Source organism: Palaemon carinicauda, chromosome 39 (assembly GCF_036898095.1).
Source record: "Palaemon carinicauda isolate YSFRI2023 chromosome 39, ASM3689809v2, whole genome shotgun sequence".
In the NCBI taxonomy this organism is placed as follows: Eukaryota; Metazoa; Arthropoda; class Malacostraca; order Decapoda; family Palaemonidae; genus Palaemon; species Palaemon carinicauda.
In genome coordinates, this window is record NC_090763.1 from 13,889,183 (window position 1) to 13,904,182 (window position 15,000).

At 34.9% G+C, this 15,000-nt stretch overlaps 1 protein-coding gene across 1 annotated transcript in view; it reads left to right on the top strand.

The window, feature by feature from the left end:
* Positions 1-15,000, top strand: part of LOC137631261 (uncharacterized) — a 775,190-nt gene that overhangs the window by 603,326 nt on the left and 156,864 nt on the right. Inside the window, exons 21-22 of the mRNA XM_068363044.1 lie at positions 283-395; positions 11,969-12,092. Coding sequence (XP_068219145.1) covers positions 283-395; positions 11,969-12,092 — 237 coding nt within the window. The remainder of the gene's footprint in view (positions 1-282; positions 396-11,968; positions 12,093-15,000) is intronic.

Below are 15,000 nucleotides of genomic sequence, written 5' to 3' on the forward strand. Positions count from 1 at the left end.
AAGGTTTTCTGTTAAGAAGGATAGTGTTTGACTTCTCATGATTCAAAGACAGGCTGTACATTTTTCTCTCAACAGATGGCGCCGCACAGATCACAAGTTTTTACACATGAAACCCCACTTTTCATATTCATTTAATCCTTCAAAAGTCCGGAATATATAATCTTAATACAGGGTTTACTATAAAAGAAAAGTGAGTTGTCTAGAGTCCTAAAACAGAGTTTTCTATAAATGAAAAGTGCAAGATTCAAAGATACACTGTACATTTTCTTTTTCTCCCAACAGATGGCGCCACCCAGAGATCACAAGTTTTCACTCTTCAGAACCTACTGGTTGGTCTGGGCTGTCCTCTTCCAAGCTGCCGTCCATGTGGATTGCCCAAGGGGATTCACGGCAAGGTAGGGTCATACATACTATTGTCAATTCTTTTTAGTGAGGCAGATTTGCACCGACTCGCAGGGGTGCCCTTTTAGCTTGGAAAAGTTTCCTGATCGCTGATTGGTTGGACAAGATAATTCTAACTAATCAGATAGCAGGAAAAATTTTCGACCTAAAAGGGCACCGCTGCAAGTCAGTGCAAATGCGCCTCATTAAAAAAAAAAAAAAAAATCGAGTATAGGCATTCCTTACATTCTACATTCCTTATCATTATTATTATTATTAGTAGTAGTAGTAGTAGTAGTAGTAGTAGTAGTAGTAGCCTCTTGTCATTCTTTACGGTGTGTTTCATGTCCCTATATCGTTGTTAGAAAGGCTCGTCAGGTACTCGAATTAGAGCTCAAAACCTGCTCTAACGTGATAGCTTCATTATTATTATTATTATTATTATTATTATTAGCCTTTTGGCATTTCCCTGAATATATCCTATACTATTTTTTTTAATGAGGCGCATTTGCACTGACTCGCAGGGATGCCCTTTTAGCTCTGAAAAGTTTCCCAATCGCTGATTGGTTAGAATTATTTTGTCCAACCAATCAGCTATCAGGAAACTTTCCCGAGCTAAAAGGGTACCCCTGCGAATCAGTGCAAATGCACTTCATTAAAAGAAATTGAGTTTAGTAGCCATGGCCTGGTTCCTCATAATCTTAGATGGGGCGAAAAGGGGCTGTACGATTTAGATGGAGGTCAATAGGCTTATCACGTCTTGACTGCAGTGATTGAATAGTCCGGAAAGGTTATGGACTTGCCTAATAAGCCTCCCCAAAATTGAATCCTTCCAACCGACCCCCCCCCCCCCAAAAAAAATAAGGATAAAGAAGTAAACAAGCTGAATAGGATATGATCTAAGGAAAGTAATAATGTGTCAAATTTTTATATAGATATCTGATGGAAAATGATGAGTCTTTGTAGTTTATTTGGGACAGACTGGGTGTAAAATTTCAAAACTTATGTCAGAACATTATCTATGTTATGTTATATTTGAGTTAGTTTTCTAAAAAGGAAATTTTGAATTGATATTGATATTCATCCAGTTATTGGAAGTTTCCCTCTTCAAAAGGATAATTAGCAGTAGGCCTACTTCCGTAAATCATTAGGCCTACTCTCCGAAACAATGATATTAGAATGGACACAAATATTTATACGGAGTAGCTTTATAAAAAATGACGTTTCAAATGGACAAGAAAAACTTCTCTCTCTGGAAAAGTTTTTTTCCTGAACTTAATATGATATGAAAATTAGTAAATATGTTACCTCCGGCTTAACAGCTTTTGTTAATGGAAGTTATTATTTATTTATTAAGTGAACTACAGTAAAACAATAGTGTGTATTATTTTTATTTAAAAGATGGTTTATGAACAATAAATAAGAATACTTTAACGATTATTTATATGTAATTTATTATATAAGGGAATTGTGAAATGTTATTTCGATCTGTAACTGATTTTTATTTCAGCTTCAGGTAAAGAATAATTTATACTCCCAAGCTTTGAAAGTGAAATGATTAAAAGTGAATCTTGTAGAATGGGCGATTGATTCTAGAGATCCTAGAGAAATTTCTGAAGTGTCCATGTCCAAGTTTCCTTCAGGGATTATGGTATACATTTTGACAAGTTAAGGAAACTTGAAGGAATCCCAAGGTGTGGCATAAAAATGTTTACTAAATGTCATCGTTATAATTAAGTAAGAATATTATAGCTAACTGATTAACAGCAGTTCATCGTTACCGATGACTACATTAAAATTTCTCGGCAATTAATGCCGCCGTTTCTAGTCCACTGCAGGACAAAAGCCTCAGATATGTCCTTATTCATGCCATGGGCTTGGCCAGTTTTCATTATCACGCTAGCCGACTGCCCATTGGTCATGATGGGGGGACTTTTGCGTGATTGTTCACAGCAAGCGAACCTAGTATGGATGGCCCTAACTAGTACAGCATTGCTGATCATAACGATACACAAACCCTTTCACCACGTTGTGGTATCCCCACTCAGAATCGATGTTAAATGTGTGAATACTCCCGTCTTGCTTGCATCGATATGACTCGCCAGGCAAATCTTGGACTTGCAAACCTTGTCAGATGTCAGACACATTAAGTGAAGATTCGGAGACGCATGTACTTCTTTTTATGCAGTGTCGTTACTGGTCTTTTACCCCTTGAGCTGGCCAGCATGGAAATAAGGGAGATAAGAAAAATATTACATAAATTTTGGTATCTTATTAAGTTGTTGTTGAGCTATACCAAAAATATATCCCATGCAGGCTACTTACACAATTTACCTTGAACCAGGATTTCCACGTCAGGGTTTTATTGCCTCGTATCGTTATAACTTATTCATGAATCCAACTGTGCAAAAAGGCAAAGTATATGCAGTCGGGTAAAACGAATTCTTATAACATTTTAACCTCATTTGTAGATGAAACATCAATTTCTAGGTGTAAACTTCTATCTGAGCTAATCATTTGGGCATCAAATCTACCACACATTCATCGATAGCCTATTGGAAAGGTTCCCGTCTAGCGATCTGCTGGACATCATGATGTTTTAGACCCACTCAAGGTCGATAGTTTTTTTTTTTTTTTTTTTTTTTTTTTATAGTGCCTGTAACCTCCTCATCCTTGCGAGTTTAAAATGGGGTGTTTGGGGGAGCCTATAGGTTTACATGCTGAGTCACCAACATCCATTGCCTGGCGCTCCCTAGTCCTAGCTTGGGTGGAGAGGGGCCTCGTTGTACTGATCATATGGATATATGGTCAGTCTATAGACTGTCTAGAGTCTAGACTCTAGAGCATTGTCCTGCTAGGGAATTATCACTGTCCCTTGCCTCTGCCATTCATGAGGGACCTTTAAACCTATAAAACTTTTAGATATTTTATCTTCTCATTACACGTGGGCTCCTTCAGGGATTAGTTCAGTACTCCGTAATAAAAACTAATATGTAAATTTCGAAAAAGCATCCCTAATAATTCATAAAGCCATATTACACCTAAACCCTACGTCTAAAATTTATGTTTTGCCAGGTGATAAATAGGTTTTACAATTAGGAACACTAATCTGAAGTTATGTGGTGTTGTGAGACAAAACTTGGAAACTGTATTATTTTGGAAAAGTTACGATCTGGGAATCTTACATGTAAGGTTTTCGCGTTTGTTTTTACTGATAATAAACATTACTTCTTAGTTGGCTGATGTCACAAGCTACGCGCACAAGCCCTTTTATTCTTCGGTCAGAAGCTGTTGTCTTTGTGTGATTTCGCCTGGGGCTCTCATTCCGAGGTCGTTAAGAGAATCCAGACAATGTATAAAAATATATGGCTTGTTTGGATATATATATATATATATATATATATATATATATATATATATATATATATCGACAAAAAGGAACGTATCTCTTTATTATACGGGAGATATTTTTATTATTTCTATTGATGTATCCCGGTAGTGGTAATACCCAGTTAAAACCTGTAAAATAAACTTACGTCTTTCTACCCAGTTAAAGTGGTTAAGATTACAAAGGAAAGGTAGTATTTTATCCATTATTATTTATAAGTAAAATTTCTACCCAATTGAAGTAGATAAGATTATAAAGCAAAAATAGTAATTTATCCATTACTATATATAAATAAAAATATCTTCTATCCGTAATTGGAAATTATCAGTCACCAGAACGTCCCGATGTGACGCAAGCACAAAACAAACCGATCACTCGAAATGTCATCAGGTTTCGAGAACCAGTTTAAGCTGGGTTTTTTCCCTCGCTCCATTTACGGAGATCATTCTGAAACCCAATTCGACTGAGCTTCTCCCATCAGAATTCATTTGTGATTGATTGCCATCGTTGGACGAGCAATTTCGGATTGAATTGGTAATTTGCTCATAATTTTATATTTGGATATGAATGTGGATTCGTCGAAGGAGGAATGAGGCTTGTTGTGGCCTATTGGAAACGTCCCTGCCCGATGTTCTGCCTGACTGGGGTTCGAGTTTCTTGTAGGATAATGGGAGTTGAATAGCAGGACAGGATTAGAAATGAAACTATAAGAGAGATTACTCGTGTGCCATATGTGGATGAGATCGTGATGAGGGGTAGATGGAGATGGCTTGGGCATGGTCTTCGCACTCCCCAAGAGAGATTAAATTCATCGAACGTTCAGCTGGGCTCCACAACGCACTAGAAGAGTTGGAAGACCCAGGCCTACATGGCTAAGGATTATGGAGTGTGAAGTAGATGATGATGATGAATGGAGTAGTATTGAATTTAAAAGCTCAAGATAGAGACGACTGACGTAATCTAACCGAGGCCCTTTGCGTCAATAGGCGTAGGAGATGATGATGATGGTGATGAGTGTCTACAACCTCACCGTATTTGTAAGCTAAGGATGTGGGTTTTGAGGTAGCTTATAGGTTTACCTACTGAGTCATCACCAGCCATTGCCTGGCCCTCCTTGGTCCTAGCTTGATAGAGAGGAAGGTTAGCATCTGATCATATATGTACGTGGTCAGCCTCGAGGGCATTGTCACTGTCCCTTGCTTGTTCATGAGCGGAATTTAAACCTTAGAATTTACGGATGAAATTGAGACTTGCAATAGTAATGCGTTCGCCTTGCATTCACGTGGTAACATGTTGAACCCAGCCATGACCGTGAATTTAAGCTGTCTGCTAAGAAAGTTACTGCTTGATTATGGCACCCAGGCTAGTTGGGGTTTGGGCTTTCCCGGCTGACGTTCTGGTGAGCGTCTCTTCTTATGATACTTGAACTGAAACCAGACACATTTAGCATTTTAAATGTTAAAAACTAACATCTTTGTTGGTCTATTTAACTCTATTTTTGGATCGTACATTACACGGTAAATTCTTTTCCTCCTCCTCCTCTTCTTCTTCTTCTTCGTCTTCTTCTTCCCTGCTGCTCCTTCTCCTCCTCCTCTTCTTCTTCCTCCCTCCTCCTCCTCCTCCTCTTCTTCTTCTTCTCCGCCTCTTCTTCTTCGCCTCTTCTTCTTCTTCTTCTCAGCTTTAACCATATTTTTATATGGGGTCGTCGTTATGAACAAGTGGTCACCATCGATTTCCGTTCTGTACTTCGTTTTCGTCAATACTTTTCCATAGCAAATCTTCCCCAACACAATCACGCCATCTTTCTTGGTCGTCGTCTTCTTTCTCAGCGGAACTTCCATCTTCATCTTATGTCTTCCAACATGATGTTCATCTCTTCATAACAGGTGTTCATATCATCTAATTTACACGGTAAATTAAACCAAAGGGGGAAAAAATATCAACTAATTAAGAACTGAAAATAAGATTATGAAACTTCTGTTTGAAAGTTTCATCCAACTTTCGAGATTCTTTTTTTTTTTTTTTAAATGTTCTTGAGATAAAGTTGTAAATTTGGCCTGAGACTAGGGATTCGTTAAGCGTTTGGAACGTTATTAACCAACTTTACCATTAGCGGAACCAGTGTTTCTTAAAATCCATTTCTGGTGTGATACTTGGAAGTTCCTTGATGTCTATACTATAAATGATGGTGTTCTGTAGCTATTTTACTCAGATATGCATTGATTTTATTTAATTATTATAGCGTAGTTTTTTTATTTAATTTGAATTTTTTTTTACAATATTAACATTTTTTTAATTTCACCATAATTTCAATATATATATATATATATATATATATATATATATATATATATATATATATATAATGTATATATATATGTATATATATACATATATATATACATATATATATACATATATATATATATATATATATATATATATATATATATATTATTACTCATAATGCCTTTCTTTTTAGTACATTGTATTTTTTACAAAATGTTTATTGATATGCATATAATTTTATTTTTTTTTTTTACAAAATATTTATTGACACTATAATTTTATCTTTTATAAAATATTGATTGTTATGCATATAATTTTCATCTTTATAAGATATTTATTGACATGGAGCAGCATATGATTTTATCTTTTATAAAATATTTATATGTATCCATATAATTTTATCTTTTATAAAATATTTATTGACATGCAGCAGCATATCATTTTTATCTTTTGTAAAATATTTATTGACATTTATATCAGCATGTATTTTATTCCATTGCATTATGCTGTTATAATTTCAAATATGTTTTCAAGTTTCTCTTTAACACTTTCAATCTTACTCCATAATTAAAATTTCACCAAACGGCAACTTTTTTACATATATATTTTCAGGTTTTTTTTTATTACGATAGGTTTTTTTTTTTCTTAGTTGGGCCCCAAGTTATCTAAGGTTTTATTTATTCATTTATAGATTTCCAGATGAAAATTGTGATTGATAAAGACAATAGATTATATATATATATATATATATATATATATATATATATATATATATATATATATATATGCATATATGTATATACACAGTATATATATATATATATATATATATATATATAATCTATATATATTTATTTATTTATTTATATATATGTATGTATATATATACACAGTATATATATATATATATGTGTGTGTGTATATATATACATGTATATATATATATATATATATATATATATATATTGTGTGTATATATATACAGTATAGCTATCTATATATATATATATATATACTGTATATATATATATATATATATATATATATATATATATATTATTGATATACTGTTAGTTATATCTATTTCCTTCCGAATAGAAATTACAGGGTTCTTACAAATAAGTAATAAATTAATTAATTATCTACTTCTCCTGTGATTTTATTTCTAACTGATTTAGCAGTAATATAAGAAAGATCAAATGACCTAATTATCTCTCTCTCTTTTTTCTTTTTTTTATGAATGATGAGATACAAATATTAGTAAAAAAAAAATTATTTGAAACAAAAGATTAATTACCAAAATAGGGTCTACCGACATTATATATTATTGCATATAGTTATTGTTTATTGTTATTGTTTTTCATGAAGATATTTGCTTTAAATCAAAGAATGTCAAGATCAGCATAAAATGAAGGAGAAATGAGTCAATTATTTTTAATTATGCAATTGAATACATAAGGAATAAGAGTAAAATTGTACATCTATTAGTAAAATGGCAGGACAGGATTAGAAATGAAACTATAAGAGATTACTCGAGTGCCATATGTGGATGAGATCATGGTGAAGGATAGATGGAGATGGTTTGGGTATGCTCTTCGCACTCCCCAAGAGAAATTAATTCACCAAAACGTTCAGCTGTGATCCGCAAGACATTAGAAGAGTCGGAAGAACCCAGGCCTACATGGCTGAGGACTATAAAGCGCAAAGTAGGAGATGATGAATGGAGAAGTATTGAATTAAAAGCTCAAGACAGAGACGACTGGTGAGATCTAACCAAGGTCCTTTGCGTCAATATGCGTAGGAGAAGATAATGATTATTATTATTATTATTATTATTATTATTATTATTATTATTATTATTATTATATTATTACTTCAAACCACAAGGCACTGGAAGAGTTGAAGACCCAGGCTTACATGGCTGAGGACTATAAAGCACGAAGTAGGAGATAATGAATGGAGAAGTATTGAATTAAAAGCTCAAGATAGAGACGACTGGCGAAATCTAATTGAGGAGATGATGATGATGATTTATTTTTTTTTTAATAAAATACATAAGGAATAAGAGTAAAATTGTACATCTATTAGTAAATCAAGAGACAGGACTTGCAAGAGAGATTCATTTGAATATCAATAGAGAGACCGAGGAAGAAACGCAACAGATGGGGAAGAGTGAAGAGGTTAATAGCTTTGGGTTTAGGACATGAGAGCTAATGAGAGGTTTTGGGGGGAAATATGAGCGAGAAATTCAAAGAGAGAAGGGGAAGATGCTCTGGGGTGGAAGTAATTTGAGGAGCTGAGAGTATTAAGGAAAAAAAGTTAAGTGGTAATTTAGAAGATTTTTTTTTTTTTTTTTTTTTTTTTTTGACTGAAATATACTGTATATTAGAAGGACCTGAGAGTTTTATGGAAAAAAAAGTTAAGTGGTAATTTAGAAGATTTTCAAAGATTTTTTATTATCGGTTGCAGGGTTTTTTTTTTTTTTTTTTTTTGTAAGGCTCTTTAGTGTTAGCAATTCTAATTTTTTTTTTTCACAAATTTGATAAAATTTTAGTGACAAATGTATATTAGAAGAGCCTCTAATATAATTTTAAAAATCCCTTGGGGGGATTACCTATGTAATATTATATAGTTCTCAGTGATTTGCGTCAATGACCTTAAATGTCAGGATGCCAGAAAACTTCAAATTAATCAACCAATTAGTGATTTTCGCTGCTGCCTATGTAATAAAACTAGGTTCTTTCAAAGTGCAATTCAAAAGAAAAATTGTGGAAAGACATAAATGCCTCATTCTCTATTGAAAGATGACAAAGTAGAGGAGAAAAGTGTAACTGTAATGCACGTGGCGCAAGAAACACAAATAAAAAGAGTTGGACCTTTCTCCGTTTTCTTCTACGCTGCAACCGTCATCAGATTCTGTATTACAAAGTATCTTGGAAAGGAGATGGATGTGCGAATCAAGTATGGCAGATGGGAAAGTAGATTGATATGTTCAAGAGATTAGAAAGGTTGATAAAGATCGGCATGGTTTAAGATATACAGTTATGAAAAGATACATGAAATACTAGGAACGGTTGGGCTTTAGATAAAAAAAAGCTAAACGGGAAGTATTATATATATATATATATATATATATATATATGTGTGTGTGTGTGTGTGTGTGTGTGTGTGTGTGTGTGTAAATATTATTCGATAGTTTAACGAGTGTCTGAGAATATCTGTATTCAGTGCACTGTGCAGTGTCGGAAAATGTCTTTATTCTGTAAATTTCATAAGATAAAGACATTCTCTCGTACTGCACAGTATGCTGGAATCTTGATAAGTCTTAATAAGCTGGATAAGAATTGAATGAAATAACTGTTATGAGGATGCAATATGGCTGTTGCTGAATAAATCGTAGTTGGTATTTTTGTTGATGTGAGTGAATGTTGTAAGAGCAACTGGTTTTATGCAAGAATGAGCCAGAAATCAAAGAAATGTGGTGTCTGACTTTTTATGTCTTATTATTTTCCGAACTTGGCTACTTCCCATATTGAACCCGTCTGGGTTTGTTGCATTTTGCTTTTCTATTGACGCAGCTTAGTCTTCAATGAGGGCGAGGATAAGGTCATCATCATCATCGTAATCACCATCATCATCATTATCTCCTCCTAGGCCTATTGACGCAAAGGCCTTCGGTTAGATTTCGCCAGTATTCTCTATCGTGAGCTTTTAATTCAATACTTCTCCATTCATCATCTTCTATTTCACGCTTCGTAGTCTTCAGCCAGGAAGGCCTGGGTCTTCCAACTCTTCTAGTGCCTTGTGGAGCCCAGCTAAACGTTTGGTGAACCAATCTCTTTTGGGGAGTGCGAAGGACATGCACAAACCATCTCCATCTACCCATCATCATGATCTCATCCACATATGGCAATCGAAAAGAAAATTCTTTGCAGAACTTAAAAAGTAGATATCATGAAGATTATCATTGAACGTTGAACGTGATTAGATATGTGGTTTGTAATGAAATTGAAGCTGTTATGAGTGATTCGGGAGTTAATGGGTGTTTAATGGAGATGTATTAAATTTTATGATAGATGATAAAGTGATAAAGTTATATGTGTGTAAGAAAGCTGAAATGTTGGATGATGGCTACTGGCCTTAAAGATAAAGGCAATATGAAAAATTTAGAAGATATTTTTTTTTTTATATTGATAATTACTTTACCAAAATTTTGGGTATATGTATTTTCAAGAAATTACAGGTCTGAACATTTTTAAAAATTTGGAAGAATTTTCTGATAACTATTTTATCCATAATATGGGTATATCTATTTTTAAAAATCTTTAAAAAAAAAATTATGAATAAGAACTGCATTATACAATATTTGTATTTCATGATCATCATCATCATCTCTACGACCATTGAAGCACAGGGCCTCTCCCCCATTTGTATTTACAAGCTAGTACAAGTTTGTTCATTTTCGAAATTTTATATACTAGTGCAATAACAATGGAAAGAATGGTGTACTATAGTCCATTTCTTTTAGCGAGTCATATTTGCACCGACTCGCAACGTTGCCCTTTTAGCTCGGAAAAGCTTCCTGGTCGCTGATTGGGTAGAATTATCTTGTCCAACCAATCAGCGATCAGGAAACTTTTCCGAGCTAAAAGGGCACTGCTGCGAGTCGGTGCAAATATGACTCGCTAAAAGAAATGGACTATAGTTGAGCAGACTACGAACACAAATACAGTCCTAGTATTGACAGGAAGTTATATCGACTTTAATTTAAGAAATTTTAATATTGATTATGTTGTTGTTGTTGTCATTTGGAGAATGATAGACGGACCGCGGGCTGGTCGTTATAAATGCATCAAGAATCGTCACAAATACCGAATGTACATTTTTGTAATGCACAACATTAAGATATATTTCCCAATTATAATATTTTCTGATCTCATGGTCTTAAGATATAGTTTCCAATTCTTGTATTGTTGGGTGTCGTATTTTGAATTTTCTGATTTTTATATATTGGATTCTCAATTTTGAAATATAGTTACCGATTCTTGCATTTTCTAAACTCTCAACTTTTAGATATATTTTCTAATACTTTTATTTTGGGATATCATAACTTTGAAATAGGTTTCCAGTGTTTGCATTTCCGGATCTCTCAATTTTTAAATATATTTTCTGAATCTTATATTTTTGAATCTCACAATATTAAAAAATAGTTTCCTATCCTGGCATTTTTGGATTTCGTATTTTTGAAATATGTGCCAATTTTATCAATTTTGGAATTTCAATTTTATAATGAAATATGTTCCAATTTTCGCATTTTGGGATCTCATAATTTTGATATGTAATATGGTTAAATTTTTGCATTTTGGTATCTCAATTAAAATGAAAAATGTTCAAATTTTCTCAATTTTGGATATCATAATTTTAAAATGAAATATGTTCCAATTTTTGCGTATTGGTATCTCAATTAAAATGAAATATATTCCAAATTGTATTCCAATTTTGCAAGTTGTGATCTAATTTTAGAATGAAATATGTTCCAATTTTCGCAATTTGGTATCTCAATTAAAATGAAATATGTTCCATTTTTTGCAATTTGGTATCTCATAATTTAAAAATAAAATATATTCCAATTTTTGCATGTTGTGATCTACTAATTTTAAAATGTAATATGTTCCAATCTTCGCATTTTGGTATCTCAATCAAAATGAAATATGTTCCAATTTTCCCGATTTCGGATATCATAATTTTAAAAGTTTCCAATCTTCGCAATTTGGTATCTCAATTAAAATGAAATATGTTCCAATTTTCCCAGTTTCGTATATCATAATTTTAAAAATATAGTTTCCAATCCTTACATTGTCGAATCACATACACTCGAAATTTCATTTACCCCCTTTTCCTTCCTTTCAGGTTTATGGCCAACATGTGGGCCATGTTCGCTGTGGTGTTTTTGGCCATCTACACTGCCAACTTGGCTGCTTTCATGATCACAAGAGAAGAGTTCCATGATTTCTCAGGCATTAACGATACCAGGGTAAGTAGAGAGACAATTTTATTTTGATGTTGTTGTTGTTGTTGCTGTTTTTGATGATGTTGTTATTGTTGATGTTGTTATTATAAGCAATGAGGTTGTTCGTGGATATCCATCACAGGATAGTCAATTGAAAATTTATTATTATTATTATTATTATTGTTGTTGTTGTTGTTGTTGTTGTTGTTGTTGTTGTTGTTATTGTTAGCAATGAGGTTGCTCATGGATCTCCAACTCAGGAAAGTCAATAGAGAAATTATTATTATTATTATTATTATTATTATTATTATTATTATTTTATATGCTACAGTCCCAGTTGGAAGAGCAGTATGCTATTAGCCCAAGGGATCCAAAAAGGAAAATAGACCAGTGAGGAAAGGAAGTTAGGACAAAAAACTATAGAATTCATTATTTAATCATTTGTATTTTTCTTCAGTTAATGTATCATGGATGTGTTTTTCTCTTTATATGGTCGCTTCATTCTGTTGAAGGTATTTTCGTTCTGAGTGGAATAGTTTTCCTCGTGTTTTTCTTCAAGTAACCTCCTTTGTCTGAAGAAAACATGATTGCAGACGTTGAATGTTTTGTTATCTCTCTCTCTCTCTCTCTCTCTCTCTCTCTCTCTCTCTCTCTCTCTCTCTCTCTCTCTCTCTCTATCCGGTTCTCCAGAAATTAATTGATTTTTTCATATTTTGAATAAATATTAATGATGTAAATTACTTAGACGACACGATTCCTGAGAATTTTGAATATATCAATAAACTAGAGGGGCACTCAGTAGAGCGCATACCTCCGCCATGGCAGCTAATTTTCTGACCTTTTGCTCGACCTTAACCTTTGACCCTGGACTTTCAAAATTGAATGAATTCCACGTCTCAACATCATAATTGATCCATAAAAGTTTAACTACTCTGTGAGTAAAATTGTGGCCAGGAATTTGTTCATACACAAACGACTTTTTGCTCGACCTTTGACCTACTTTAAGACATTTAAAAATTTAATCACTTCCACATTTCAACATATCAATTAATCCCTGAAAGGTTCACTACTCTGTTACTAAAATTGTGGCAGAAATTTGTTCACACACAAACGACCTTTTGCTTGACCTTGACCTTGACCTTTGAGGTACTGTAGGATATTTCAAAACTTGAATCACTTCCACGTCTCCACATAACAATTAATCCCCGAATGTTTCACTACACTATGAGTAAAATTACGGCCAGGAAGTTGTTCACAAACAAACGGTCAAACAGGGTCGAAAACATAACCTCCTCCCAACTTCGTGGGCAGAGGTAATAAGGTGTACAAGTTATATCAATATTTCCATTTTTTCCTCTAAACTATAAATCATTCATGAACGCACATATGAGTAGAGAAAGCAATTGAAGTAGTTTCTCATTATTATTATTATTATTATTATTATTATTATTATTATTGCATCGGCAGAATTCAATTTCTTGTCCAATTTCTCAATTTTACGGACAATTCTCTTTTCGGGGTTGCTACATTCAGCTAGCAAGTCGGCTAAGTTCATCAGGTAGGTGAAAAATACAGTCCAGGTTAAGAGTTCAGGTTAAGACTCGATGTATTTAACACAAGTACAAGTAATACTCGAAAAATATAAAGGACAAAGTCAGGAGTAGATCGCGACGCGTTTCGGAACTGCTTGCTCCGTCTTCAGGCGAGAAGTGAGGCTGTGGCTAGATCAGGGGCCTTATATATCCCGGCGCTGGTTCGTAGAAAGGGGCCTCAAATTTTGATTGGCCGAGCGTAGGTTATAGGTTCGGGTGGCTGAGGTACGACGAGCTCGGCTTGGTCTCCCAGGCTGAGAGGTGGGAAGGGATCCTGAATTCTGATTGGTCAGGACGCGCGCCGAGACAGCCAAAAAGTCAGGCAAGCTCCTCTCTCGCTCAGCAGATTGGGATTCCGGACCTTGCTCGCCGCCAAAATCAGCGCTCGGCCGGACGATTTCTTCATTTGTAGGAGTGTTAGGATCAGGGTTGTCATCATTCTGGGGGTCCTGTTCTTGATTCCTAGCGTTAATGCGACGACATGATGGCAGGAGAAACATCTCTTGAGTCGTATTCAATGCTGGTTTCTCTTTCTGGATGAATAGGGCTTCAAATATATGTAAGCGCCTGCTGTCCGGGGCGCTGCCGATAATCTTGGTATTAGCGACGATGTCTGCTCGACTAATTTGGGTGTTATGTCGCTGTAGGGTGTGATTCCTTATAGCACCTTGTTGGACGTGACACGAAATCCTCTTTGAAAGCTTCATTGTAGTCATACCGATGTATTTGCCGGGGCATCCTTGGACTGGGCATTGATAGGAGTAGACTACATTCGTCTTCCTCAGAGGGTCGTTATCAGGGGGCGCTGGATTATTCCTCATAATCAAACTGCGAGTCTTAGCAGTCTGATAGTAGATGATAAGTTTCACTTTCGTGGTCTCGTCGGTAGGTGACACGTTGTTGGTGATGATTTCTTTGATGGCCTTCTCATCCCGCTGATATTCCGCATGCATGAAGCCTCTGTAGTATAGTTTAATATCACTAGATCCGTTGGTGGAGGTGTCGGACCTATCTCTGGTGTTGTCGGACCCCTGGCTGGCGCTGTCGGACCCTTCTACCGCAGAGGACCCATACCACTTGTCAATAGCTACCCTCACTTCACGTTGGACTTGCTTGTTGGTATAGCCATTATTGATGAGGACCCGTGTGGGCCTTTCCAGCTCCTTGTGGGTGTCTGTCCATGATGAGCAGTGTGACAAGGCCCTGCGTACAAAGGCCTCGTAGCGGGCAGGGCATTCACTCTCGCCATTCAAACACATGCCGAGATTTGTAGGCTTGGTGTAGACAGTGGTGTGAAATCCCTCGTTGGTAGAAGAAATCAAGATGTCCAGGAACGGGAC